Genomic DNA, 26,905 nt, shown 5'->3' on the forward strand with positions numbered 1-26,905 from the left:
GCAAAACGAAGTGCCAAAGAAGGACATCCTTTACAATATGGGCGACTTCAATTCCAAAGTCGGCAGACAGCCAGAAGCAACCAGCAAAGGGAGATTGGGGCTTGGTGAAAAACATGAAGCCGGTGATCGCCTGGTACAGTTCTGCTAAGAAGATTGTCTCAGAATAACAAACACATGATTTATGCAACCCAAACACTGACTGTACACGTGGACAATGGACATCTCTCAATGTCTTCCATCGAAGTCAGATTGATTACATCCTGTGTCATCATCGTTGGTGAAGTTCAGTCGTTGCAATAAAACCCTTTCCTGGCGCTGACTGCGGCACTGGTCATGAACTTCTTGCAGCTTAGATCAAGATCACATTCCGTAGCAATAAGAAAGGCGCTCCATCGAGGAAATTCGACACCTCTAAAATCCCCCAATCATACACTATTGAGGTAGCATACAGATTTGAACTGCTTGACGCTTCAGAAAAGCATCCAGAGGAACTATGGCATGATATACAGTCCACAGTTATGGAAACAGCCAGTAAGCATCTCACGAGAAGAAGCAGGAAAAACAAAGCTATTGGTTGTCCGAGCAAACCCTCAGAATAGCCGATAAAAGAAGAGCAGCAAGGGTGGCCGATAACAAAAACAAAGTTCGGTAACTAAATGCCAATTTTCAGTGAGCGGCAAGGAAAGACAAGGAAATGGACTGGAATGAGCGTTGCAAACAATTCAAAGCAGAAGCCATGAAAGGCCATATGCGAGGCCTATACTCACAGGTCAGGATGGACCGAAAACCTTTAATGGCACGCAACGGTACAATAAAAGGCAAAAATGGGAAGAAACTGAATGACCAACAGAGTATCAAGAATAGCAGTATATAAGAGAGCAGCACCAGGCGATGTTATATTGTAAAAATCACATGATAAGTCCAGCACAATCCATGTGTGTTCAGTAGAAAGAATCTTTATTCCCAAAACGACCAGATCTTGCTGTAATCTGGTCGTTTTGGGAATAAAGATTCTTTCTACTGAACACACATGGATTGTGCTGGATTTATCATGTGATTTTTACAATATAACATCGCCTGGTGCTGCTCTCTTATATACTGCATCTCTGGATTTATTGAGGACGTTGGTCCAGTCCTTTGGAGAAGCCTGCGCCTATGTGCTTTCTACATTGAGTAAAAAAAGAAAAAACCCCTCCTGAGTAGGATTTGTCGGTGAGTGCTGCTGCCTATACATTGGGTGTTTTCCAGAGTATCAAGAATAGGTAGAGGGAATACTCAGAGGAACTATAGCCTGCAACCCCAGACAAATCAGATGGCAGATTCAGTTGACACACATTTAATGCATATGGCCATCTTTAATCAAATTTCCAATTTTGTACTCAACTACTGTAAGAGCTAGAGGGCTGACAATACGAAGATGAAGACTCAGTTACCTCCTCAGAGCCGCAATCACATTCTTCACCTCTTTCTCTGAATTTATTGCCGCACACAGGAGTAGATATGATTTCCCCCATCTTTGGTTTGTTATTCATGCATAGAGGCTTATATTCCTTAATGAAGTTCTGATAGTGTTGGTGACTACAGGAACTGAAGGTATTCTGGCGGGAAGGACTATATGGAGAGCGAGGCAGTAACAGAAGGAATATATTTACCGTCTACAGGAATGTATATACAGTGATCACACAAGTTACAATGGCCTAGGATACAATATATTCAGCATACAGATTCACCGTACAATCCCACAGGTATTGCCGATCTGCAGCACACGCACTTTGCTGGAACGTCCAGCCAATCAGCATTTATTACTGAAGTGCATGGACTGATTGGCTGTCTAGTGGCGCCTCTCTACAGTACAGAGCGGTACTACAGGATCTGTACTGCCCTTTTCCTGAACCAGGATGAGCGGCTGCTTTGAACATCAGGTGAGGGCGGCTGCTTGTTATTTTCTGGTACCCTGTGTATACTGTACAGGTTCCTGAAGAAACTTCTCTCCTCTACATAGAAGGTGATTTACATCTTCCAGCAATTCCCTATGATTGTAACATGTAAGGACTTGCTTTATCTATATTATTTTATTTGCTTAGTTGCCTTTAATCGTCATTTTGTATTACTTTTGGTTGACATTTTGGAGTCTTCAGAACCAATTATGGTTTTATTGTAAATATTTTGAACTTACCGTGGTCCTGCTGCCTCTTCTACACACGATTTTTGGTCGTGCTGTGGCTATGACACGGCTGACCGAAAATCGTCTACGCTAGTGTGAAACAGCACTGCGGCCTCTTTAACACGCACATTTTATTCCCCAGAAGTTCGCTGCGCAAAACAATTGTGACCATCTCTGCTAAAAATCGTGTGACTGGACGATTTTCCGTGATTGAGTTCTGAGCTTCACCCAAGTTTTCTCGTCCATTCATGGCTAGAAGTGAAGTATTGCCGAAAAAAAAGCGCTGCTAATTGGAAATCCCTCGGCAGAAATCCTCCTAATGACTTAAGGGGGCTTTCCAGGGAGAATACTATTGATGACCTATCCTCAGGATAGTGGCCGGTGCTTGTAACTCTCACTTAAATCAACGCGAGCCGTGCCTGCAGTAACAAGCGGTGGCCACTAAACAGAGGTCGGCTCTGAGGCTTCCCCTGCTTCTGCTCCGACCCCTGTGTATTTGCAGCGCTGACAACATGCGCCCGCACACTGATTGGTCGGACCCCAGCCGATCAACTATTGATTACCTATCCTAAGAACCTATATTTTTGTGCTGCAGGGAATTTCGGTCGCTAAATTCCTTTTTCCGCACAATTTTTTTGCGCGACTAAAAATCGTTCATCTGAATGTTTCCATAAGAAAACATTGGTTCTAATGGTCACGATTTTATTGTGCGGCTAACTTATCTGTGCGAAACTGCTTGTATGAAGGAGGCTGATGTGCTATTTTTGTTGGTGCGATTTTTTTCTCTACGTGGCTAAAGAGCGCTCATCATAATGGATATCAATGCTCTAGATGGTTGCGATTAATATGGCCTTATGTGAAGCACTGAACAATTAGTGCTTAATGGTGGCTTCACACGAGCGTGTTTTAGTGCGTGCACAAAAACAAGCTTCTATTTGCAACAATGCATTCCCTATAGTGTGTTCACATGTCCATGCTTTACAGGCGTGTGCTTACAAAGATAGGACATGCATGCACCATAGAGAATGCATGCATTGGTTTAAATGGAGCCGCGGCTGCTGAAAGAGCTGAACGTGATTGGCTGAGTTGCTCAGCTAATTACAGGCAGCTCTCCCCGAATGAATAACGGGCGAGAGCTGCCTGTGATTGGCTAAGCACTAGAGATGAGCGAGTATACTCGCTAAGGGCAATTGCTCGAGCGAGTATTGCCCTTAGCGAGTACCTGCCTGCTCGAGACAAAAGGTTCGGGTGCCGGCGGCGGGGGAGCGGTGAGTAGCGGCAGTCAGCAGGGGGGAGAGAGGCAGAGAGAGATCTCCCCTCCATTCCTCCCCGCTCTCCTCTGCAGCTCCCTGCCCCTCGCCGGCACCCCGAGCAATTGCCCTTAGCGAGTATACTCGCTCATCACTACTAAGCACCTTAGCCAGTCACATTCAGCTCTTTCAGCAGGCAGGGATTTTAAATCCCCGGCTGCTGATAGATCAGCACCACAGTGCAGGGGACAGCAGGAGAAGACACAGCTGAGCCCCGGCAGCTGAAGCAAGGTGAGTATCTATTTTTTTTGTTTTTTAAACCACTTTTACTTGATTTTCAGGGAAGGGCCTATATTTAAAGCACTTCCCTAAAATCAATTGCCGGCAGCAGAATCCTCTACTGCAGCTGACATGTGTGACAGCTGGGGTAGAGAATTGAAGAATTCCTCTGCTGCATCTGTCACAGATGTGGCAGATGTAGCAGCAGGGAATTATTTTAACAAGTGGGGATGGAGGAATTGTATTCTTCATCTCCACAGGGGTCATGGCAGCGGCGTGGTAAGTATGTATATATGTACATTTATATATATATATATATATATATATATATATATTATAATTTTTTTTTACACTAAAATTTTTCTTATATGTAAAGCCCTTCCCTGAAAAAGAATGCAGGGGTGCGCGGCTCCATTGAAAACAATGCACGGACCTGCATTCACACGTGTTTTTGCACGTACCTTGGTGCGCACCTATGTACACGCAAAAACACGCTCGTGTGAAGCCACCCTAAACTGCCAGACAACTGAATGAGACAAGCTGATTTCTATGCTGGCTGAAACTGAATGACAATCGAGAACCGCACAATGTTTGATCGTCATTCAGATATTTGCTCACATTTAAAATGAATATATATATATATCCAAATATCGTTTAGTTTCGCCTATTTTAACGATTATTGTACGATAATTGTTCAGTCTAAACGCAGATTTAGGATTCATTCACACAAGGGAATTTGCACGGCTAACTTACATGCGCAAAAATAATGCGACTATTAGAACCAATGGTTTCCTATGAAAATGTTTAGTTGAAGGAATTTTAGCTGCACAGAAAATTTGCATCTAAAAGAAAGGAAATCAGCAACTGAAATTCCTTGCTTTGTGAAAAGTCTTGACCTAACTTTGGTGCGCAAAGCGCAGGAGTGTCCATAGAGCCCTATGGTAGACTATACCAGCTGGCCGGCAAAAGGAGATGAAGGGATTCCCCTGCAGCGGTGGATGGGTTTTCCTGCAGGAGAGATGAAGGGAAGCCAGATGGAAACCCCCTTCATCAGGGTTGAAGGGGGTCCCTGGCAGGTGCTTACAGTGGGAACTTTAAAAATTGATAACTTGCCACTCAGAGGTACTTTGGGGCTGCCGCAGCGATCTCTCTCTCTCTCTCTCGTCCCGAACTCCCAAACAGCAGCGCATTTTTTCCGTTGCTCATAAGCATTGTTTCAATGCTGAAAAAGCTGGAGACTTTAGCGTGGAAAATTCATCCACTTACATGATTTTTGCAAATTTTTTTTGGGCAGCTATCTTCTGCACTATTGTATTGCCTCTTCTGCACAACTTTGACGCCCGTGTGAATGAGCCCTGTGTCCTGAATATCTGCAATCTTTTTAAACAAATATATAAACTATCTCAATGTATTTCCTCAATAACTCTTCCTATTTGACCTCTCAGAAACAAGAGGGAACCAATTTATTCCCCATGTCATGTATTGACCTTTATTATAAGTCTGAAGGAAGTCCTCAGTCCTCCATTGTGGCAAGTTTATATTGGATTTGCTTTTGGACTAAGACACAAGTTATTATATTCTGCATTATACTTCTATTTGTACTGTAAAGTCATAGAAATCTATGATCATTATGACATCTATGAAACGAGCCGTAGTGTATATTTCTGCACATAGTAGCATGCACTTCCGAATAGCTGATATGGACACTATAGAAACAGGAAACAACAAATAAATGATATATACAGCTGTTTTTCTCATTTCTTTATACTTACTCACCTCGAATTTGCAGCCATGATACAAGATGTGCAGCAGTCATCATTATCATTATCATTATCATGTCTCATTCCCAAATTGTGTCCCAATTCATGAGCAACAGTTCGGGCAACACGAATATAATCATTCTTGTAATCCTGGAAACAAAATATTGAAACCTAATGCTCTCAAGTCCACACTTTCTGAAACAGTAATTAGTGATAATTAGTAAAAGTAAAATAGTGATATTATAGGACTGAGTAATGTCATTGTCCCCCTTGTACACCAGGATATACAACCTAATTCTCCCCCACTGGAAACCAAGGAGTCTTGGTGTCCAGTGGGGGAGGTGGGCCCAGAAAAACTTTACTACTCACGTTCTTCTATCAGCAAATCACAGTTTCTCCAAAGTCTGTCTGCTGTTGCCTACTCATAGCCAAGACTCACCGTAAGCAATGTCCTGCTTCGTGACCGATCCAGAGGTCTTGGTACAAGAGCACAACGGTTGCCTGCATGCGCCCTGGACCCCTGCACAGGATCAGATACTCTGCCTGCATTTCTCTTAGTTTTCTGTCCTCAGCACACATGTCCACCACTGCCACGACTAAACATTATAGCAAACCACATAAAACCTGCCATTACCTATACTGGCCAGTAGATGGCACCAAAGTACTATTATATGCATATACAGGTAGCCAAGACATCTCACCAAGTGACATTGCTTCATACACCAAGAACACTGCATCAGATAAACTAATAGCAAATCAACAGTACTTACACATGACAAACCATCACCCCTCTACACCCGCACCAGGGCACGGGACCAGGCACAGGCGAAACAGAAGCAGTGGAGGATCAATTGAGGTTAGTAAGGTTTTTTTATGTTATTCCACCACTATGGGCCTTTTTGAAAATGTTCTCCATCCCTGAATAACTTCTTTTAAAGTGGACCTTTCATGTGGGAAGTCACCAGAGCTCTACACCTGTGATCCTGCTAATTTTATTGCTGCGCTACTCTTCTTGATACATCCGTTCACCCATACAAGCTTTTCTTTGATCTAGCTCCTGTTGCTATGAATATGTCAAGTGGGCAGTCCCCACTTTATTGTTAACCTGATATCACCCCTTGACAGTGAGCAGGGTGTGTGGCCCACTTGAGAGGTCCTCTTTAACTCCTTGACGCTTTTGGGTGCACATGTACACCCTCCAGCACCTGAGTTTTAGGCCTTGTTCACACGAGCGAAAAAGTTGTGCGATTTTCTCGCGATGCGACTATGCTACAAATCGCATGTATGTGAAGCCCATGCTTTTTCTATGGATTCCTTCACATTTGCCATGTTTTATAGTCTGCTACATTGCAAGTCAAAAGCCTCGCAGGTTCCGCGATATGCACGCGACTTGCAGGGTTTTGTAGCCCATGTTTCCCTATGGAGCCTCCCTCTCTGTTGCATCGCACGAAAACACAGTTTTCGTGTGGTGCAATGCAACTTTGACAGTAGGAGATCCTACTGTCAAAGCCCTAAAGTAAGCGCTAGCTGAAGGAAAAAATTTTAAACACCACATACACCACCTGGAAGCGCTGTCAACTCCGCTGCTTCTTCTCCCCAGTACTGGTGTTCAGCATCTTTTCTGGCCGGTGATTAGAAAATCTCCGCCACCAGGAACGCTGCCTATGATTGGCTGAGGACCACAATTGAGCTGATCAAAGCCAGTGCTCGATGAACCAATCACAGCCAATGAATGACTGTGATTGGTTCATCGAGCACTGGCTCTGATTGGCTGAACATCACAGCACTCAGCCAATCAGAGGCAGCGCTTCCAGGAGGTGGGGACTTTCCAATCCCCGGCCAGAAGAGATGCTGTAGACCAGTGCTAGGGACTAAGGTGAAGATGGGCTGGAACTGGACAGCGCTTCTTACATGACATATTCTTTTTTTTCTTCCTGCAGCTAGGGCTTATTTTGCAGGTAGGGTTTATATTTTAAAGAAAAAAAGTTGCATGTACTTCAAAAACGTTATGCTGGTCAGATGATAGCAACAGAAAATACATGTATATATTTTTTAAAAGATATTTTATTTTTTAACTGTAGTGTCGTAATCATACACACAGAGCAAAGTTATCACGTCATCTTTGCCGCAATGTTTACGCCGTAAAAAATACCCCACAAAGATGGTGAAATTGCATTATTTGTCCATTTCACTTTACTTAAAAAAATTTTCAGTACATTATATGACACATTAAATAGTACCACTAAAAATACAACTAAAGTCCTCTGACAGCTATATGGAAGGAAAAATAGGAGTTATCATTTCTTTTAACCCCTTAACGCTTAGGACATACATTTACGTCATGGAGGCTGGGGGTTTGTATGGAGGCAGAATATATATATTTTTTTTTTCCGAAGATATTTTATAATATTATACAAACTATATTTATCTATATTATCGTAGTAACCGTACTGACCCATAGAATACAGTTATGTCATTTTTGCTGCAGTGTGTACACCGTAGAAACAAGACCTCAGCCCCCTCCCCGAATGATGGCAGAATTTAATTTTTTATTCCAAAGGAGCAGAAAGTGAAAAAAAGAGCCGCGACGTTAAAGGGTTAAATAAAACATGCACAGTTTGTACAGCAGCTCATTAGCCGGGCTGTCTAGGGATAAAGGTCCAGATAGTAAATTTCTCTATTGACTCACTGTGCTAACAGTTCTTGTAATCACTTCCAACAGGGAAAACGTATGATTGACTTGTTTCCAGTTTATGGCCCCCTGCACACGGGCGGAAATTTTGCGGCGGGATTTCCTGCAGAATTTTCACCCGTGCCCGCTGCCATAGGATTACATTAGATAATGCAATCCTTTGCAGACAGCCGTGATTTGACTGCGTGAAAACACACGCAGAAACCAAATTGCGGCATGTCCTTTTTCTGTGCGAGCCACGCAGAGGCCCGCACAGAAACGTCACTAGTGACGAGCCGGCTCTGCACTGCGCATGTAGCAGCTGGGCAGCAACCAGCACATAGCAGAGCAGGGAGACACCAGAAGCAGGTGAGCCGTAGCGGTCACTGCAGCGGGATCTTACCCGGCCGTCTGCAGGAGGCCTATATCAAATGTAGTTTTTAGATGCTAATCGATTTGAGTTTGTTGGCCAATAAAAGGTCAGTAATTTTTTTAAGTAATGTACATGGTAAGATTCACGACATGGGCATCATATTGACTCACCTTCTTCTGCTGACAGCCACGGCTCACATACTCCCCATGTTCGCAGCAGATATCTGGCTTTGGCTTCCTGCCTGTCCCTCTCTGATGTCTGAAGGGTGTGTGCAGTATTAAAGGACCAGGTTATATCAGGCACACTCCTAACTACTCTGCATTCTCCACTCCTGACCTCAGCTTGTTGTATTGACCAGTCATCTGACTGCTGCCTGCCTTGACTCCTTACCTGTTTGTATCATGCTGAACCTACTCTACCCTGACTTCATGAATGTCCCTCATTTTGAAGCTACCCTACCTGCTTTGATCCGGATTCCCCTGACGGTGCCTCTGTTCACATGCTCAGGTACTGCATGCTGTTCTATTGTATGGCATCAGATGCCATATAACCGACCATTTCCAGTGTAACAGCCTGGTGGCCCTACAGTAAATCCAGGATCCTGACTAGTTGAGCGAAAGAGTAACTACCAGGGTTCCTCAGGTGTCGGCTCTGGATTTAGCCCGAAGTCAAACCAGCGTGTGGCACAGCAGGTCCACATCCTCTGATCTGACAGTATATTACTACATGGTGGTTGTGTGGTGGCTATTTCTAATAATATGCCTCTTACCTGGATAACTCCTGCAGAACGGTTACTACTACACATTCCACCAATCCATGCAACTCCTACAATAATGCCATCAAAGTCAATGTCCCTGGGAAACACAAGAGGGAACAGCTGTCACAGACTACTCATGTGCAGGTGGCATAAATGACTAAAAAGGAAAACTCATTTTTGAATAACAATTTACAACACAACCAACATCTACATAAGTTATTAAGACGCTTTGGAAATCTTACTTTCTTGTGCTTATTATGAATTGCAGGATTTTTTTTCCATTTATATCTGCAGCTAAATTCACAATTTTTGATTTTTGGAAGCAGCTCTAAGGATTTGAATAGGGGAATACAACACAAAATAACTCAAAATCAGTCCAAAAAGAGTAAAGGAAAGAATTTGTTATTTTATAAACTGTACTTCTACAAATGTAACCCAAGTGACCACTAAATAACTGCCCATACGTCTTTTGACAGCGGCTGTTGAGGTGCCTTACTCTGTAGTGCTGTGTTTTGAAGGCAGCTGCATGAGAAGCCTGGCGCAGATCTTCCGTGCCAGGGAGAGCGGTTGCTCGGTTATTGGATGTGATTGCGGGGTCCCGATGGGCTGCTATGGCACCCTGAGGCTTGAATATGGTCTCTGGGTGCTACCAGCTACGTCGGCCTAAGAACCTAAAAATGATGCCATTACAAAATACAACTTGTCCCGCGAAAAAACAAGCCCTTATATGGCGATGTCGGCGGAAAAATTAAAAATATATGGCTCCTGGGATGTGACTATGAAAAAAATGAAAAATTAGTCGGCCATTAAGACGCAAACAGGCTTGGTCACTAAGGGGTTAATAAACACAACTGAAAAATTGTCACAAACATTCCTAAACATTATAGATTATTGTAGAAGAAACTTACGTTAGGAACTGCGCATTGTCGTGGGGTTTCCAATGCAAGTCTTTCTTTATCCACGCAGAGAACCGATGTAGAGTGATTTTAGAAGAGGTGTGCACTTCAAATTTGTTTCCATTGTTCCAAATTTCCATTCCAGTTAGAGCCACAAAAATATTTAAGGGCTTATACACCTAAGGAAGAGGTCAGATATAATCAGATGGAGAATCGTTGACTCCCACTGCCGCAGGGAAAACCTAGTACTATATTGTGTCCACAGGAATAACTGGCTGAGCATTTGGTTAGTGGCTCTTCACTGTGGCTCATAAAACAAGGAGGGTCTAAAGTCGGACATCCCTTCTGTAATATCCAAATGCCCTTTATGATGCAAATCCATTAATGTTTGCTCTAACCAACTCTATTAGTTGTTGTCATACTCTGGATCCAGGGGGCAGGGTAGTATTGTTTATTGTTCAGAAAAAAAATTATTTCGGGTGGTCATCTCAAAAACATTTCTATACACACATATATACTGTATATTACTGCATTAACTCACCTGATTCACAAAATTAACAATGTTAAATATCCTTTGCCTGATAGTTCTTCTTCTGTAGTTAAATCTATTATACTGGAAGAAAGGAGATCATTAATAATGGGGTATAAAGCAAGTCATTAATTACATTCTCTATATGTTATATCTGCGGAATATTCTCACTACCATACATTGAATATATTCTTACCATAGAATTATCCGCCACTATATACATTTCGATATATTTTCTTGGATGTTGGAATGTTTGTTCCTATGAAGGTAAAGCAGAGGAACTTCAAAATCAGTTTATAAATGGAGGAAATACTTACACAGAGCCGTAGCCAGGCCTTTCTTCAGCCAGGGCAAAGGTTAAGTTTGCTGGCCTAGCCCTCTATCTAAATATCCTGGTTTATGCCTCATTTATGCGGGATGAGCTGTTGGGCAAATGATACCTGACAGCTCGTCCCAGTGTTGCTCGCTCCTGCGCTATTAGGCCTTAGTCAGACGGGCGTTTTTTCGCGCGATTTGCGGATCGCATGACGGATGCGCATCCGCAAATCGCGTGACCGGTGCGCGCAAGTCGCCCGCAAATCGCCCGAAAATCTGCTCCTAGCCGCGTTTCATTAGAAACGGGCCGGAGCTGTCCAGCGCATTGCATTCAATGGAGACGGCAATACAGCTGTCTCCATTGAAAGCAATGCGCTGCGGGCGAGCCCGGGATGAATTGTCGGTAAGGGCTTAAATATATAAGCCCTTACCTGCAATTCATCCTAAAATGTGTAAAAATAAAAAAAAAATTGTATACTCACCTTCTGCCGGCAGCCGGAGCTCCGCGCGGCCGTCCTGCAGTGGGTGTGAAGGGGGTGTGAGTCAGACCTGCCCCCTGATTGGCTCAGCGCTGAGCCAATCAGAGGCATGCCTCACTCACACCCATTCATGAATTCATGAATGGATGTGAGTCAGACCTGCCCCTGATTGGCTCAGCGCTGAGAGGCAGCAGTCACTCACCCATTCATGAATTCATGAATGGGTGTGTGAGTGTTTTCAGCCTCTGATTGGTCAGGGCTGTGACCAATCAGAGGCAGATCATTCAGCAGGCGGGGATTTTAAAGCCCTGTATTGCCGCTCCATTGAATTCAATGGGCAAACATCGTTCTTCTCTGCCACAGCTGTTACAGCTGTGGCAGAGAAGAATGATTTGTCTTCTATATGTTCTCAATGGGGTCGGCGCTGCTGCCGCAGGCCCCATTGAGCGCATATACAGAAGAGAACAGGAATCGCAGATAGGTGCGATCTGCGATTTTTTGTTCTATAATTTATCGGACGAGCGCATAAAAAGCGCTCATGTGTCCGATACCATTGCAAAGCAAGGGTTTTAAAAAATCGCCGGACGCATGCGCATGCGCAAATCGCGGCTAAAAACGCCCGTCTGACTAAGGCCTTACACAGGAGCGAGTATCGTTGGCATCACTGAAAGTATTGCCGTCATGGTCGCGGAGTGGCCGGGAGCGCTGTCTCCTTGCCCGCGTCCATTCTCTGTAAACAGACAGTCGTTCAGAAGTGAATGACTGCTGTTTACACTGGACGGTGCGTTGTTCAGTTTTCTGCATGCATTTTCACAGTATGATTATCGTTCACATTTCCACGGGAGCTTGAACGGTACTACACGATAATCGGCCCGTGTAAATGGCCCTTAAGGGAAAATGGTTTGTTGGCGCCCCAACACCCATCATATAGGCTTATATCTCAATCAATTTCGAAATGTGTTTATTGAATTAGCCAAGGCAGTTGGCGTAAAGACCGTCAAAAGCAAAGGTAAAACAATGTCAGCTATTTTTCTTTCTCACCTCTTGTCTGCCAATTGAGAAGTCTAACTTAGACATTGCCCTGCTGACAATTGTGTCATCCACACCACAGGTTTTTGGGGTCTCGTCTTCATGATACGGGTAGACGGCATGTGCTTCAGTCTCTGACATCTTCAGAGGTTGAATCAAGAATTTACTTTCTTCTGATGCAATTATGCCACTAAAAGAAAATATTACAATATATTTGAGTCAGTTCTACTTCTCCAGAAAGCAAATATAACCCCCAATACTAAAGGTGTTCTCTGCTTTGGACAATCTCTATTTGTTAGAAGGGTCCCTTGACATTAGGCAGAGTAAAAGTTTCCTCCACCTTGGACCTCAGCGATCAGCTGTAATCTGTGGCGAAGCCTGAGAACAGATATCATGCAGCGCCACCACAGGGGAGATTAAGCATTACACAATGTCCATTTAAATCAATGAGCTGGGTGTATAATGTAGGGCAGAACAGGTCCCCCGGAGTGAGACTCTCTGTTGCAACAGCACTCCACTATGGTTAAGAGATAAGAATCCTGAACAAATCACCCTTTATTAACTCATAATTCCTCAATAGAGTATGGGCAATACCTTTAATTTATCAGCATATTTGGTAACACCCAGACTAGTTTGGATTTTGCCTTGTACAGTAGACTAGATGAAGGTCATTATTATTACTATCATCTCACCTTAATCCATTGCATGCGCTCAGGGTGACCTGTGAACTGTTGGTATTCTTCACATACCCTTGATAAAAGCAATGATCCTACAACATAAAAATACATATAATTATACCTTTGTATAAGAGAGTATAAACCTTTAGCTGGCCATATAATGTGAGAAAAGGTGATCTATAACATGTCCATATCCCCAGAATTGGCTGATGATCTCTTGTGTATGCAGGCCTCTCAAGTCATAGCAGTTTCAAGGAAACAAGAATAAGCATGTTGGATTTCAATATGCCATTTCTTCCTGCTGTATATAAGCTGCTGCCAGGGAGGTTTGGCATTGACTCATTCCCCTTTCACCATTGAGATAAACATGCATTCTTGACTGACCTGAGTGCGCATATATATGGCGGAATTAAGAAATAGCTTTAAGACTGTATCTTTCAAAATTCTGTCATGAATCTGTTGGGAGTTTTCAGAACCTGATCAAATTGGGTGGAAGCCCCTAGGAAAATAGTCAAAGAATTTGGTGGGATCTCCTCACCAGTTCCAGTATGAATGCATGGATATCTTATGTTGGATATACATATTAAAAAGTTACCAGCAGATTCCACTGATGTCAACAGAACCTGCTGACAAAATAATATGAATGAGAACAGATCCCACTGTTCTCTGGTGTTCAGGAATACAAGGCTCAGCAGGCTGAATTTTAATTTTAGATCTTTTCCTCAACTGGCATGAAGTGATGTTGGAGAAGAGTGGATGAAACTGGTTGGTCGGAAGTAGCTGGGAAGTTGTCCATTTTGTTGTCCCTATAATCTGTCCCCTGGGGGTTGGAGTTCAATGTTTTATTCTAAAAGCTTTTTACAACAAAAAAATGCAACTATCAACAAAATACATCTAAAACAATATCTAATATTTTCCACCACCGATCTGTGTTTACAGGACCTTACAAAATAGTTGAGGACTTGTTATAGAATTTGCATATACAGTATACTCATGATTTTTTATTCAATTTAGAGAGCATATACAATGTAAGAAAATCTTCTTTACAATAGAAAATTGTACAAAAATCTGTACAAATGAAATACTGCAAACCGAATAAAAAACCTGAGATCTCCACACATACACTCATAAAAGTGTTAAGGTAAAAAAATAAGAATAACATTTAGAAACTTTAATTAGTAGCCTGACTTTACCAAGAAGGTAGGAAAAATGTTGTAAGGAGTACACAGCGTATGGAGATTAATAACCTTACTGCCAAAGAAATTTGTTATGAGGAGAATTTAGCCGCTCCTTCCCCTCATGTCGGTTCTCGGTGATGACACTGGTATCGTCTCACACAAAAACATTCTTCAGATTCTTCAATGAAATTTGACCACAACAACTTTGATATGTAGATAGAAAATTACTGAGGCCTCCCTCAAAGACCTTACCTTTATCTCGGGGCTGGTGGTGACTCGGGAACCGTCTTTTAAGTAATGTGTTTCTGTGTAAGTCTTAGAAATTAAGTCTCTGGGTGAAGAACAGGAAATGTATTAGAACATACCACACTGTAACGAGGCAATAATTAACTCCTTGGGGTCAACTATGATAATAGTATTTTTTTATATTTATTTCATGCAGTGAAATGCTTTTATGATAGGGTTAAGGGGAAAGATACATTGGCATATTATATTGAGCTGCAGAATATGTATAACAGGGTCCCCATCTAGTATGTGCCATTTATAATACTGGTGTTTTCTTATGTGGCAGAGAAGCCACTTGGCCCACCAAGACACCATGATCTGGGTGCACCTTCTACCTCCACACCCCTATAGTTATACCTATGGAACGATATTACAGACCATGGTAAATGTACTAAAAGTTTTGACAGTGAAGGAATGTGAATGATAAAATAATATATAACAATTTTTACTATACTATTTTGGGTAAACATGAAGACACCATATGGACATACAGCAACACTTACTCAGTCTTTTCTAGATGAAGGACCATGGGTTGACCATCCACTTCAAACTCATATTGTACCACGTCCGGATATTCACTCTGCTGGGAGAAGAAGCACATTCACATAATATTTACTGAGAAATATTGTGGAAGTGGTACAAATGGAGGCCAACATGCTCTGTAGGATTTACCAGTTTTAGCACCATATTGATCTGACCACATTAAAGTGAATGTAAACCTGCCTGGAGGAATATTTGTGTTAAGAGAAAAATATAAGTAAATAATATAAGGATGGACTACTGAAGGTGGACCATGTGGTCTTTTACCATTGTCATTCTTTTATCTTTAAATCCTCGCCTGCTGAAAGAACTTCATTACAGTGCCGGAGACAAAGTGGCTGGATGCACCTGAGCCCCGGAAGCGATGGAGAGGGAAATATATATATTTTTTTATGTTCTACTACAACTAGGAATGATTTTCAGGGAAGGGCTTATATTTAAAGCCCTTCCCCGAAAATCACTGCAGGGGTTGCCGGCAGCAGCAGTGGCTCCATTGAAAGCAATGGCAGAACATCGCAATCCTCTGCCACTGCTGTCACAGCTGTGGCAGGAGATTCTTTACTCCCCGCGGGGAGTGCCATCATTACTGAACACTGTGACAGCGCTGTCACAGTGTTCAGTGATGAGGGGACTGCCGGGGGGGAATATTTACGTGCGGCATGGACCTATGGTGCACACATGACCTATCTTTTGCAGGTGCGTGCGTTTGCACACCTGTAAAACACGGACATGTGAACACATCATAGGAAATCAATGGTTCTAATAGACGCACGGTTTTGTGCGCACGATTGTACGTACATTAACATGCTCGTCTGAATGAGGCCTGACTGTGTGTCCACTTGAGAGATTAAATTGCATTGTTGACTCATTTAAAAAACCTGCTCTGTGAGGCATGACATGATAATAATAAACCTGCCACTACAGGGGTTAAAGGAGATGTCCCGAGGCAGCAAGTGGGTCTATACACTTCTGTATGGCCATATTAATGCACTTTGTAATGTACATTGTGCATTAATTATGAGCCATACAGAAGTTATAAAAAGTTTTTTACTTACCTGCTCCGTTGCTGGCGTCCTCGTCTCCATGGAGCCGACTAATTTTTGGCCTCCGATGGCCAAATTAGCCGCGCTTGCGCAGTCCGGGTCTTCAGCTTTCTTCTATGGAGCCGCTCGTGCCAGAGAGCGGCTCCGTGTAGCTCCGCCCCGTCACGTGCCGATTCCAGCCAATCAGGAGGCTGGAATCGGCAGTGGACCGCACAGAAGAGCTGCGGTCCACGAAGGTAGAAGATCCCGGCGGCCATCTTCAGCGGTAAGTATTGAAGTCACCGGACCGCCGGGATTCAGGTAAGCGCTGTGCGGGTGGTTTTTTTAACCCCTGCATCGGGGTTGTCTCGCGCCGAACGGGGGGGGGGGTTTAAAAAAAAAAAAACCCGTTTCGGCGCGGGACATCTCCTTTAATGACTGATTGCTGAAGATAGCAGCAGGACACCCAACCAAAGTGAACAAAAGCGTTCACTTTGCATAAGTGTGTAAATGAAGACTCATGCTGTATGCAGAAGACAAGCAGGACCGCTATCTTCTGCATACAGCTGTTGCCTTCTTGGAGCGCTCAGCTGGTATACAGCTAAGCACTCCGAGCGGGGTATGCAGAAGACAAGCAGGGCCGCTATCTTCTGCATACAGCTGTTGTCTTCTCGGAGCGCTCAGCTGGTTTACAGCTAAGCACTCCGAGCGGGGTATGCAGAAGACAAGCTATCTTCTGCATACAGCTGTTGTCTTCTCGGAGCGCTCAGCTGGTATACAGCTAAGCACTCCGAGTGGGGTATGCAGAAGACAGCTGGACCGCTGTCTTCTGCATACTCCTGCTGTGTTCACAGAACGCTCAGCTGGTATACAGCTGAGCACTCTGAGCAGGGTATGCAGAACACAGCTGGAGCGCTGTCTTCTTCATACTCCAGCTGGGTTCTCAGAGCGGGATACCAGCTGAAACAATAGTATCAGTGGTATCCCACTGAGAAATCAGCGCATGGCACTGATAAGGCTCATCGTCTTTCAGCTTGCTGAAAGACAAAGATGAACGACTCGTTAACGAAAACTGCATGATTTCCGTGCAGTTAGACCCAACTATGTTTTTGAGCAATTTTTGAGCGAGAATCGTTGGGTCTAAATGGGCCTTTACTTTATGTCCCTCACTGTAGATGTTGACTTAATGTGCTCAATGAAAGACATAAATTGCACAACTTGTTGTCTGCTATTGCTTTAGTTAGATTGTATTTGTCTAAAATTGTGTCTTAGATGATAATCAGCCACATTTTACTAGTAATCAATGCAGAAACCCCTGAGATTGGAATAAAATGATGGACTGTAATAACACCTCTGTAATAACACCCCTGTAATAACACCTGTATGTTTTAAAAAAATAAATGGACTTGAATTGACTTACACCACAAACGGGCCTAGATGTGGGGTTGTCTAAGTGCTGCCAACTGTCTCTATCCTGAGTGGGTGATGACACTAATATATATATTGTGTTCCATCCTCCAATGGGAGGCTGTTAACATGATGTGAATGGTAATTTATTGGGAAAATTATATATATTACACAGATAACCACATAGCAGGAATTGAGCAAAAAAACACTAGAAATATTAAAGGGGTTGTCCCGCGGCAGCAAGTGGGTCTATACACTTCTGTATGGCCATATTAATGCACTTTGTAATGTACATTGTGCATTAATTATGAGCCATACAGAAGTTATAAAAAGTTTTATACTTACCTGCTCCGTTGCTGGCGTCCTCGTTCCCATGGTGCCGACTAATTTTCGCCCTCCGATGGCCAAATTAGCCGCGCTTGCGCAGTCCGGGTCTTCTGCAGTCTTCTATGGGGCCGCTCGTGTAGAATGCCGGCTCCGTGTAGCTCCGCCCCGTCACGTGCCGATTCCAGCCAATCAGGAGGCTGGAATCGGCAATGGACCGCACAGAAGCCCTGCGGTCCACGGAGACAGAGGATCCCGGCGGCCATCTTCAGCAGGTAAGTATGAAGACGCCGGACCGCCGGGATTCAGGTAAGCGCTGTGCGGGTTGTTTTTTTAACCCCTGCATCGGGGTTGTCTCGCGCCGAACGGGGGGGGTTAAAAAAAAAAAAAACCCGTTTCGGCGCGGGACAACCCCTTTAAGATCAGTCATCAGTCATGCATAAAGTATGAGTAACCTGTCATAGCATTGCAGCCTACCATAGGCATAAAATCAGACCAGATAGATAGCTGTGGGACATAGAGCAAGGAATGAAAAATAGGTTATATTGGGTGCAAGTCCTTTCAGATTCAGAACCAGAGATCCACAATTCAAAAAAATGGCAGCACTTCAATGATTGAGATGAAGAAATCCATGCCTTCAATCAACCCATGGTAAATTTCAGCTCTATCAATGAAGTTTTGATAAATGTTGAGTCAAAACTTACGATGGACTGAATAAAAACATGGATTTCTTCATTGCAGAGGCTGAGCGCTGTCATTATTAAACATGTTTTTACATAGACAGATAAATATTAGATAATGATGATACATCAGAGGACGGACGGACAGCGCTGTACCTGTACATCTCTCTTGTGTTGTGCATGAAGCTTTCGTGGGAAGACCACCTCATAGTTTTGCCCCGCTGGTATTTCATTAAAGCCTGCGGAAAATTAGAATATACAAGGATTTTTTCTGTGTATAAACAGCAAATTTATAATTGTTGTGTAATACAAGGTGCAGCAACTTCCAGATACACTTATGTATCAATTCCTCATTATATTCAGGATTTCTGTTTGTGGTCAGTGCAAAAAACAAGGGGTTCAATCAGCAGTTTTAAAAAATATACATATATTAAAGTAAAACAAATAAAAGAAAATCTAAAATAATGAAAAAATACAACAGAAAATAATATGGCCTTCTTTGTTCTGGGGTCTAATCTGAAGTTTGTATGTATTCAGGGTCTGTATTTATTTAGGAATCCAGTCTTGAAATGTAATTTATTTTATTGGGTCTGTATTTAATTTGGGACATCTGTTTATTCGGAAATCTGTACTCTAAGGGCGCATTCACACGAGCGTGTGTGTACATAGGTATGCACAAAACCGCGCACCCACGTAGTGCACTAACACGCGTGAATGCAGGTCCCTTCAGCACTGCTTTCAATTGGACCGCGGCTGCTGCAGGCGGCCCCATTGAACGCAGTTGGATGCCAGCAACACCTGCAGTGATTTTCAGGGAAGGGCTTGAAATATAAGACCTTCTCTGAAAATCATCCCTAAATATCCTAAATATAATTAGTGTCTAAATATTCCCCTGCCATAGCTGTCACAGCTGGGAAGAGAATCGCGATGTACTCCCATTGCTTTCAATTGCACGCATGTCCTATGTTTTGCAGGTATGTGCGTTTGCACACCTCAAAAACACGGACATGTGAACACACGATAGGGAACGCTCTTGTGAATACACCCTAAAATCTAATCTGTCATATGTATTCTAGGTGGTTTAAATCTATTCGGAGCTCAATATTCATTTAAAGGGTTTGGTCTGGGATCTGTAGTTATTCTTTGGGTATTTATTTAACTTGGAGTCTGTGAGGGTTTGCTTATTTTGAGGTACATATATATAGAGGGGTCTGTATTCTGTACTGTAGGCTAGTGATGTATGTATTTATTCTGGAGTCTGTATTTACTGTACAGGGAGTCTAGCATTAGTAGTTATTTTTTGCATTTAATTGGGATGTTTCTATTCTGCGGCCTGTAGTTACTCAGACCTGTATATTCTACAGTCTAGTCTGGGGTATGCATTCTGGGCTCTACAGAGGTCCAGTGTGTTATCTGAATTCATTTACTCGTCTGTTAGATCCTAGGTCTATATTTATTTTTAGGTGCATTCAAAGGTTATTCTAGAATGTGTATTTATTAGAGATAAGCGAGTATACTCGCTAAAGGCAATTGCTCGAGCGAGCATTGCCTTTAGCAAGTATCTGCCCCGCTCAAGACAGAAGGTTCAGGTGCCGGCTCGGGGGAGCGGTGAGTAGCGGCTGTCAGCAGACGGGAGCGGGGGGGGGGGGGGAGAGGGAGAGAGAGATCTCCCCTCCGTTCCGCGCCGCTCTCCCATGCAGCTCCGTGCCCGTTGCCGGCACTCAAACCTTCCATCTCGAGCGGGGAGATACTCGCTAAAGGCAATGCTCGCTCGAGCAATTGCCTTTAGCGAGTATACTCGCTCATCTATAGTATTTATTTTATGTCCTTTTATTCTGTGGTTCGGGCTAGGGTCTCCTTTAATTTTTGGATATGCTGAAGGATATATGTCTTACTTGTGATGGGAAAGCAGTAGATTAACATTTAGGAGACCTAGGCTATGTAAATGGTGGGCATATGTTAAAGGGGCTCTGTCAGCTCCTATGGGCCTCATAAGCTAACACACTGAATCCTACTCACCTCTCCTGACTCTCCTCAGCTGTGTGTTGTGAAAGCCGCAGCTGAATTCACCTGGCAAACTACTTGTGTACATAAATAGAAGGAGAATACTACCGGTAGTCCTCTTATTCTGTGTGTGTGCCAAGTAGTCCTCTGGATGTATTCAGCAGTGGCTTTCACAGCACACAGCAGGGAAATAGCAAAGATGGAGAGTATAGGATGCATCACACCTGTGTTTCCCAAAATTTTGGAACATAATGTCATCACTCAAAATTGGCTGCAGTATACAGTAGCAGTATCTCTACACTCCTAGCTCCTGCTGTCAGGTGTAGCTATAGACCAGTGGTTGGGGCACAGACACCGCTGGGGCCTGGGAAATGGAGTTATCACTGGATACAAGGAACCTGACTCACCAATGTGCCCATCAACCAATTCACTTACATAGATCATAAAGGATGTTCTTATTAACCTCTTTTCTACCAATGACCCAATCACTAACATTTTGAATTGATTTTAGTGGGGTGAGGGGCAATTTTCCTTATCTGCCTTGAGCACCAAAACACCTTGCCCCAAACCTGATCTGAACAATCACTAATATGTCTTCAGGAAATGTGTCTTTTACAAAATCGGAAACCTTCCTATCCAAAAAATGACAAAAATTACAAACAAACCTCACAGATCACATATTATTGTAAGGACTTACCTTGACTCTGGTGGCTCAGCACCGCGAGGAGGAAGAGCGCAGCCATCAGCATTGTTGCTGTTCTGTTCAGTCTTGTGTCTCAGATGAGCTGGTGACAAAGGTGGTGTGTGTGCAAGTGTTCATATATACTCCATGTGGAAGTGGATTTCTCAAAAATGCTGTGTATATGCTGTTGTCACCCCAACTTCCCAAATGCCATATTAGGAACCAAGTTTGATTGTTGGCACATCTGTACCCACACACAATCCTTTTAGGGCTTTTTTCCGCAATAGAAGGTACAAGTATAGTTTTTCTGTTTGGTAAAAAGAAAAGTTTTGTACCGTGTTAGCCAGTAGAGCAAATGTAGCCCCAGTATGAGAAACAAAATGATTTAGTAGATATGACATCCGGGTAATGGCTAACAAAAAATATCATGATATTAACAGTCAAAGCTTACGAGGCTATGGGTAACTTTTTTTTGTTAGCCATTAAAAGGAATTATATCTACAAATTACTTTGTTTCTCTACTTACAGCTTTTCTTTTTATACTGTGTATACACACATATATACATACATATGCACACATACACAAGTTTTACTCTACTGGCTAACACGATACCAAACTTTTTTTGTGAAAGACATAGTGACTGTTCAGATCTGGGGTGATTTGTGCCCCCCACCACCCAACCCTTTAAAATCAATTCAAAATGTTAGTAATTGGGTCATTCGGATGAGGAGGAAACTTTAGTTTTGTTCTGTTGAAGCTGTATGTGAGAACACGGTTACCTACACCACTCCTCTTCATTTATGTTTTCGACCACACCAATATGTATATACACAATTAGTGTGGTTGAAAAAACTTCTGTCTATTAAGTTTAATCCAATGATGGAAAAGAACATGAATGAAGAGCCGTGGTGTAGGCAACTGTGTGCCTCCATAAAGCATGAGCCAACGAGCCCCAAAACAAAAATACATTTTCCTCCTGTTCCCAACTGCGATCAGAATGGATCACCTATCAGAAGCAAATTCTATACATTTCCTTTACTGTTAATATGTTGTTTAAGAAATCATGTACGCCTTTTCGAAGCCATTCCTTGTTACTGCTGTAACAGGTTCTTGAGGTGGCTACTCCAATGATTCACAGCTTTAATAGTAAAGGACTCTTGTCTCCTCCAGTGATTGAAGCTTTTTTCCTCCACAAATGGAGGGAACGCCCCTTCGTCTTCTGAGGGAATTTTACATGAAGCAGTTTTTCATTATTTTTGTGCAGCCCATTTATGCACTTGTACAAGTTTAGCTTGATTGTGATAGCCCAGCACAGAAAGTTCTCTAATCTTAACCTATGAACAAGCCATTGTCCTCTTAACACAAGAAAAACCATTGTACAGTAATCCTAATGCCCCATTTACACGGGGCGATTAACAGGCAAAATTTTTTCAAACAAACTAAAATGTGTGATAGTCATCGCGTCTAAATCAAAGCCATTGAGCATTATTCGCTTACTTTCCGTTTGCAGCTGAGTTTCAAAAAGCATAAAAATCAGTCGCTGGTTCACTCACTTACCGCTGCGTCTAAATACTCCCCACTCCGCTAACAACTAGCGGTGACATTCAGAGTCAAGCTAAAGAAAAATCCATCTGTATAGGCCTAGGCTTCATCCAAAAGCATCTTCCACATCCTCCTCCACATTTTTATTAAAGTACTGGAGTACCTGAGCATCCACCAAAGAGCCAGCTTTGATGGTCATTTTGTTTTAACTATTTCCGCCTCTTTTCATTGCTGTTGCCTCATCTAGTTGGTTAGGCATCACATTTTGAGAGTTTGGTTTGAATCAAACTGGAAATTCATAAAACCTCCTAAAACTAGTATTCAGTACTGTCTAATAGCATGGTGGTCTTTTAAAGGATGTGGCTCAGTGTTGTCACCTTGGAGTGCTGTGGTCCTTGGTCAATTCCATACAGATGTTTCCCATGGTCAGATTTGAACCTAGAACTCTAGCACTGCAAGGCAACAGTGCTAACCATTAAAGCACCATGTTTCTACTTCCTCCTTCTCCAGAGGTTCAACCATTTCTAATAATTAACCTATTTGTGGTGGGAATCTCTAGATTTTCTTGATTAAGATAGTGGACCTGATTTTGAAAATTATGGGGATATTTAATCCAAATGAGCCATCCACACTATTGCTTTCCATGACCTTCATGTCCAACAGCCTGACCAGATTTCTTTTGATGGCTACATGAATGATCATTCCACAAGAGGGAAGGACTCACAGATTGCTTCCAAGACATCTGGCATTGAGGAACTTCTGTCTGCCTCCAAGGAGACGTCTGATACCACCCTAGCCATCTGGAGGTCTTGGATTGATGTAGTCCCTGTTCTGGCCCATAGACTCTCTATTTAGTCTTGAAAGTAAATAAAATCAGAGTCCCAGGCCTGCGTTTATACACATTCGGATTGTCACTCATCCTCCTTTCTCCTATTGCGTTAATTATTGTGACCCGAGTGCCTGTAGACCTTCAAGCTGTAAAATTATAAGTGGAAGATATATTCAATTTTTTGACTCTACAGAGCTGGTCCTCAGGATTCTTTATTTGCATTTTCTCCATTCTTTACAGAGACATTGTATACAAAGTCTGTTCATTGAGCCCTTATTTCTGGCATTCTGAAGCGTTGCTTATACATTGATGTTAAGTGACTAATCTAAGATTTCTCCTCCCTTTACCCTGGACCCTATTTTGAGTTCTGTACCTGCCTTCCCCTCTCAATTACTCTTTGGCCTTATGTCCATTTGCACGCACGGATTCCACTGCTGAATCTCGCAGTGGAGTCCCTGCGTGCCCGCGGACATGGAGAGGAGAACAATATCTTACCTCTCCGGCTCCCCTCCGTGCAACCCGGATTTTCTTTCTCCAGCACGGCAGATGTGTCCAGTGCATGTGCAGTGCTTTTTTTTTTTTTTTTCAAATCTCCTGCTTTCCCGTGGATCCGCGACACCTTCACAGTGACAGCTGCGGGTGTGCCGCGGCTAGGATGGCTTCCATTGACGTCAATGGAAGCAGTTCCTGCGGGATCCGCAGGAAAGTGGAGCATGCTGTGACTTCCTCCTGCACACCGGGAAAAAAAAATCACATCTGCATGCATTAAGTTGCCCTACGAATGCTGATGCATCCCTATGGGCAGCTAGAGCTGCGGATCTCCCTGCGGGGGCCACGCATGGCTTTTATAATTAAAATCTGCATGTGGACATTGGGCCTTTGACTTTTATTGGCATTTTGCAGTTAGTTTTCTAAAAGATGTTAGTAAACAAGAGAATATAAAAAAAGGCCACAGTTTACTAGATTACAATTGTCAAATCACACCCTATTGACAAAGGAAAGATAATACCCAGTTGCTACTTTATTCAGACAGGTAGTATAACGGTAATGTTTAAATACAGAATAGTAAGAAGAGATACTCCAGAATTGTTATCTTATGGAGAATAGAAGTATTTACTACAATGGACACGTCAGAAGAGAAGGCCTATTACTGAGAAAAAGGAAATACATGACATAACGAGTATTTCCTGTATTATGCTGGAATAACATGTTCTGTAATCATGATTTAATCAGATTCTGCTTAATTTTATATAACAAATGAGGATGTTTCACTATTCTTCTCATATACCATGTAAGAAATTACAAGACGTCTTATGGTTTCTTGCTGAACATTATTGTATTGTTGTTTATATTGTGCCAGTTGAGTCTTGATAATTATCAATAATATCATTATTATTCAAAAATAACTAGAGATGAGCGAGCATCAAAATGCTCGGCTCGGGTGCTCGTTACTCGAGTCGAACTTTCCGCGATGCTCGAGGGTTCGTTTCGAGTAACGAATCCCATTGAAGTCAATGGGCGACGCGAGCATTTTTGTATATCGCCGATGCTCGCTAAGGTTTTCAGTTGTGAAAATCTGGGAAATTCAAGAAAGTGATGGGAACGACACAGAAACGGATAGGGCAGGCGAGGGGCTACATGTTGGGCTGCATCTCAAGGTCCCACTATTAAGCCACAATAGAGGCAAGAGTGGGCCCCCCCCCCCTCCCAACAATTTTTACTTTTGAAAAACCCTCATTAGCAATGCATACCTTAGCTAAGCACCACACTACCTCCAACAAAGCACAATCACTGCCTGCATGACACTCCGCTGCCACTTCTCCTGGGTTACATGCTGCCCAACCCCTCCCCCCCCCCGCACGACCCAGTGTCCACAGCGCACACCAAAGTGTCCCTGCGGAGCCTTCAGCTGCCCTCATGCCACACGCTGGCTGCATAGCCACACCACCCTCATGTCTATTTATAAGTGCGTCTGCCATGAGGAGGAACCGGAGGCACACACTGCAGAGGGTTGGCAGGGCCAGGCAGCGACCCTCTTTAAAAGGGGCGGGGCGATAGCCCACAATGCTGTACAGAAGCAATGAGAACTCCAATCCTGTGCCACCTCAGGAGCTGCAAACGTGGGCATAGCAATGGGGAATCCATGTGCCACACAGTATTTATTCTGTCAAGGTGTCGCATAGCTCAATCCACACTGCAAGGGAAAAGCCGTCAGCGCTCTGCCCCCTACCCAAGTCAGTCAGTGCCTTTGTGCCAGACAGGTCAAACACCGCAATGGGAACTAAGTTTGCACCAACAGCATAAGTGGGTCCTAGGAAACCCAAGACATGAACCAAAAATTGATCTGAGCGGCCAAACATGGCAGACTTGCAACGCGCCCACGGCATAGGCCTCGGCCCACAGATTCAGCAATCCTAGGCAGGAAGCGGACTTTCACTGCACCCAGGACATAGGCCTCTGCACAAACCCTCAGCAATCGTGTGCCTACAGCGGACTCCAATGCTAGCGTAGCTGTGCACGTCTCATTAGCACTGTATTGCTCCTGTAGTTTGTTCCAATGCAGTGCCCCGGATAGTAGAGCTAATGTCAGATTAAATACAGCTGCGCTTTGGCCCACACTGCATGCCCCAGTCAGACCGGGGTTCTTTATAAGTAGACACAGGCAGGTACAACTCTGTGTGGACCAACAGCATGGGTGGGTCCCAGGAAGCCACCGGCGTTACATAAATAAATCCCATTGCATTGCCCAGCACAGCTGAGGTAACGTCAGATTAAATGCAGGTGGGCTTCGGCCCACACTGCATGCCCCAGTCTGACCGGGGTTTTTAATACATAGACACAGGCAGGTACAAATCCCTAATGTGAAGTCCGTGTGGACCCAAAGCATGGGTGGCTCCCTGGAACCCACCGGCGGTACATAAACAAATCCCATTGCAGTGCCCTGGACAGCAGAGCTAACGTCAGATACAATACAGGTGGGCCCTGGCCCACAGTGCATGCCCCAGTCAGACTGGTAATATGTACCTTAACAGTAACCGCGTTGGTGGGAATGTGGTGGCGACTGCAGACCTAGTAGCGCGGTTTTATTTAGTTGGTTTTCGAAATGTGGCCAGGATTAAGTGGGCCGTGGCGGGGGGATGGTGGGAGGCGCTCTCGTTGTGTCGTTAAAGGTGAAATTCTTGGACTGCCACCAGACGGACCAATGCAAAGGTATTTGCCAAGAATGTTTTCA

General features: G+C 43.5%; 1 protein-coding gene across 1 annotated transcript in view; it reads right to left on the reverse strand.

Annotated features, from left to right (window-relative positions):
* The window catches only part of LOC136612680 (zinc metalloproteinase-disintegrin-like MTP4), a 33,928-nt gene extending 12,488 nt beyond the window's left edge, over positions 1-21,440 (reverse strand). Inside the window, exons 1-12 of the mRNA XM_066593190.1 lie at positions 21,317-21,440; positions 18,772-18,854; positions 15,146-15,225; positions 14,610-14,688; positions 13,195-13,271; positions 12,515-12,692; positions 10,876-10,938; positions 10,692-10,763; positions 10,163-10,329; positions 9,267-9,351; positions 5,470-5,603; positions 1,434-1,611 (exon numbers count right to left, since the gene is read on the reverse strand). Of these exons, the coding sequence (XP_066449287.1) occupies positions 1,434-1,611; positions 5,470-5,603; positions 9,267-9,351; positions 10,163-10,329; positions 10,692-10,763; positions 10,876-10,938; positions 12,515-12,692; positions 13,195-13,271; positions 14,610-14,688; positions 15,146-15,225; positions 18,772-18,854; positions 21,317-21,368 (1,248 nt within the window). The 5' untranslated portion in view covers positions 21,369-21,440. The remainder of the gene's footprint in view (positions 1-1,433; positions 1,612-5,469; positions 5,604-9,266; positions 9,352-10,162; positions 10,330-10,691; positions 10,764-10,875; positions 10,939-12,514; positions 12,693-13,194; positions 13,272-14,609; positions 14,689-15,145; positions 15,226-18,771; positions 18,855-21,316) is intronic.
* Between the last annotated feature and the right edge of the window lie 5,465 nt (positions 21,441-26,905).

Source organism: Eleutherodactylus coqui, chromosome 2 (genome assembly GCF_035609145.1).
Source record: "Eleutherodactylus coqui strain aEleCoq1 chromosome 2, aEleCoq1.hap1, whole genome shotgun sequence".
Taxonomy (NCBI): Eukaryota; Metazoa; Chordata; class Amphibia; order Anura; family Eleutherodactylidae; genus Eleutherodactylus; species Eleutherodactylus coqui.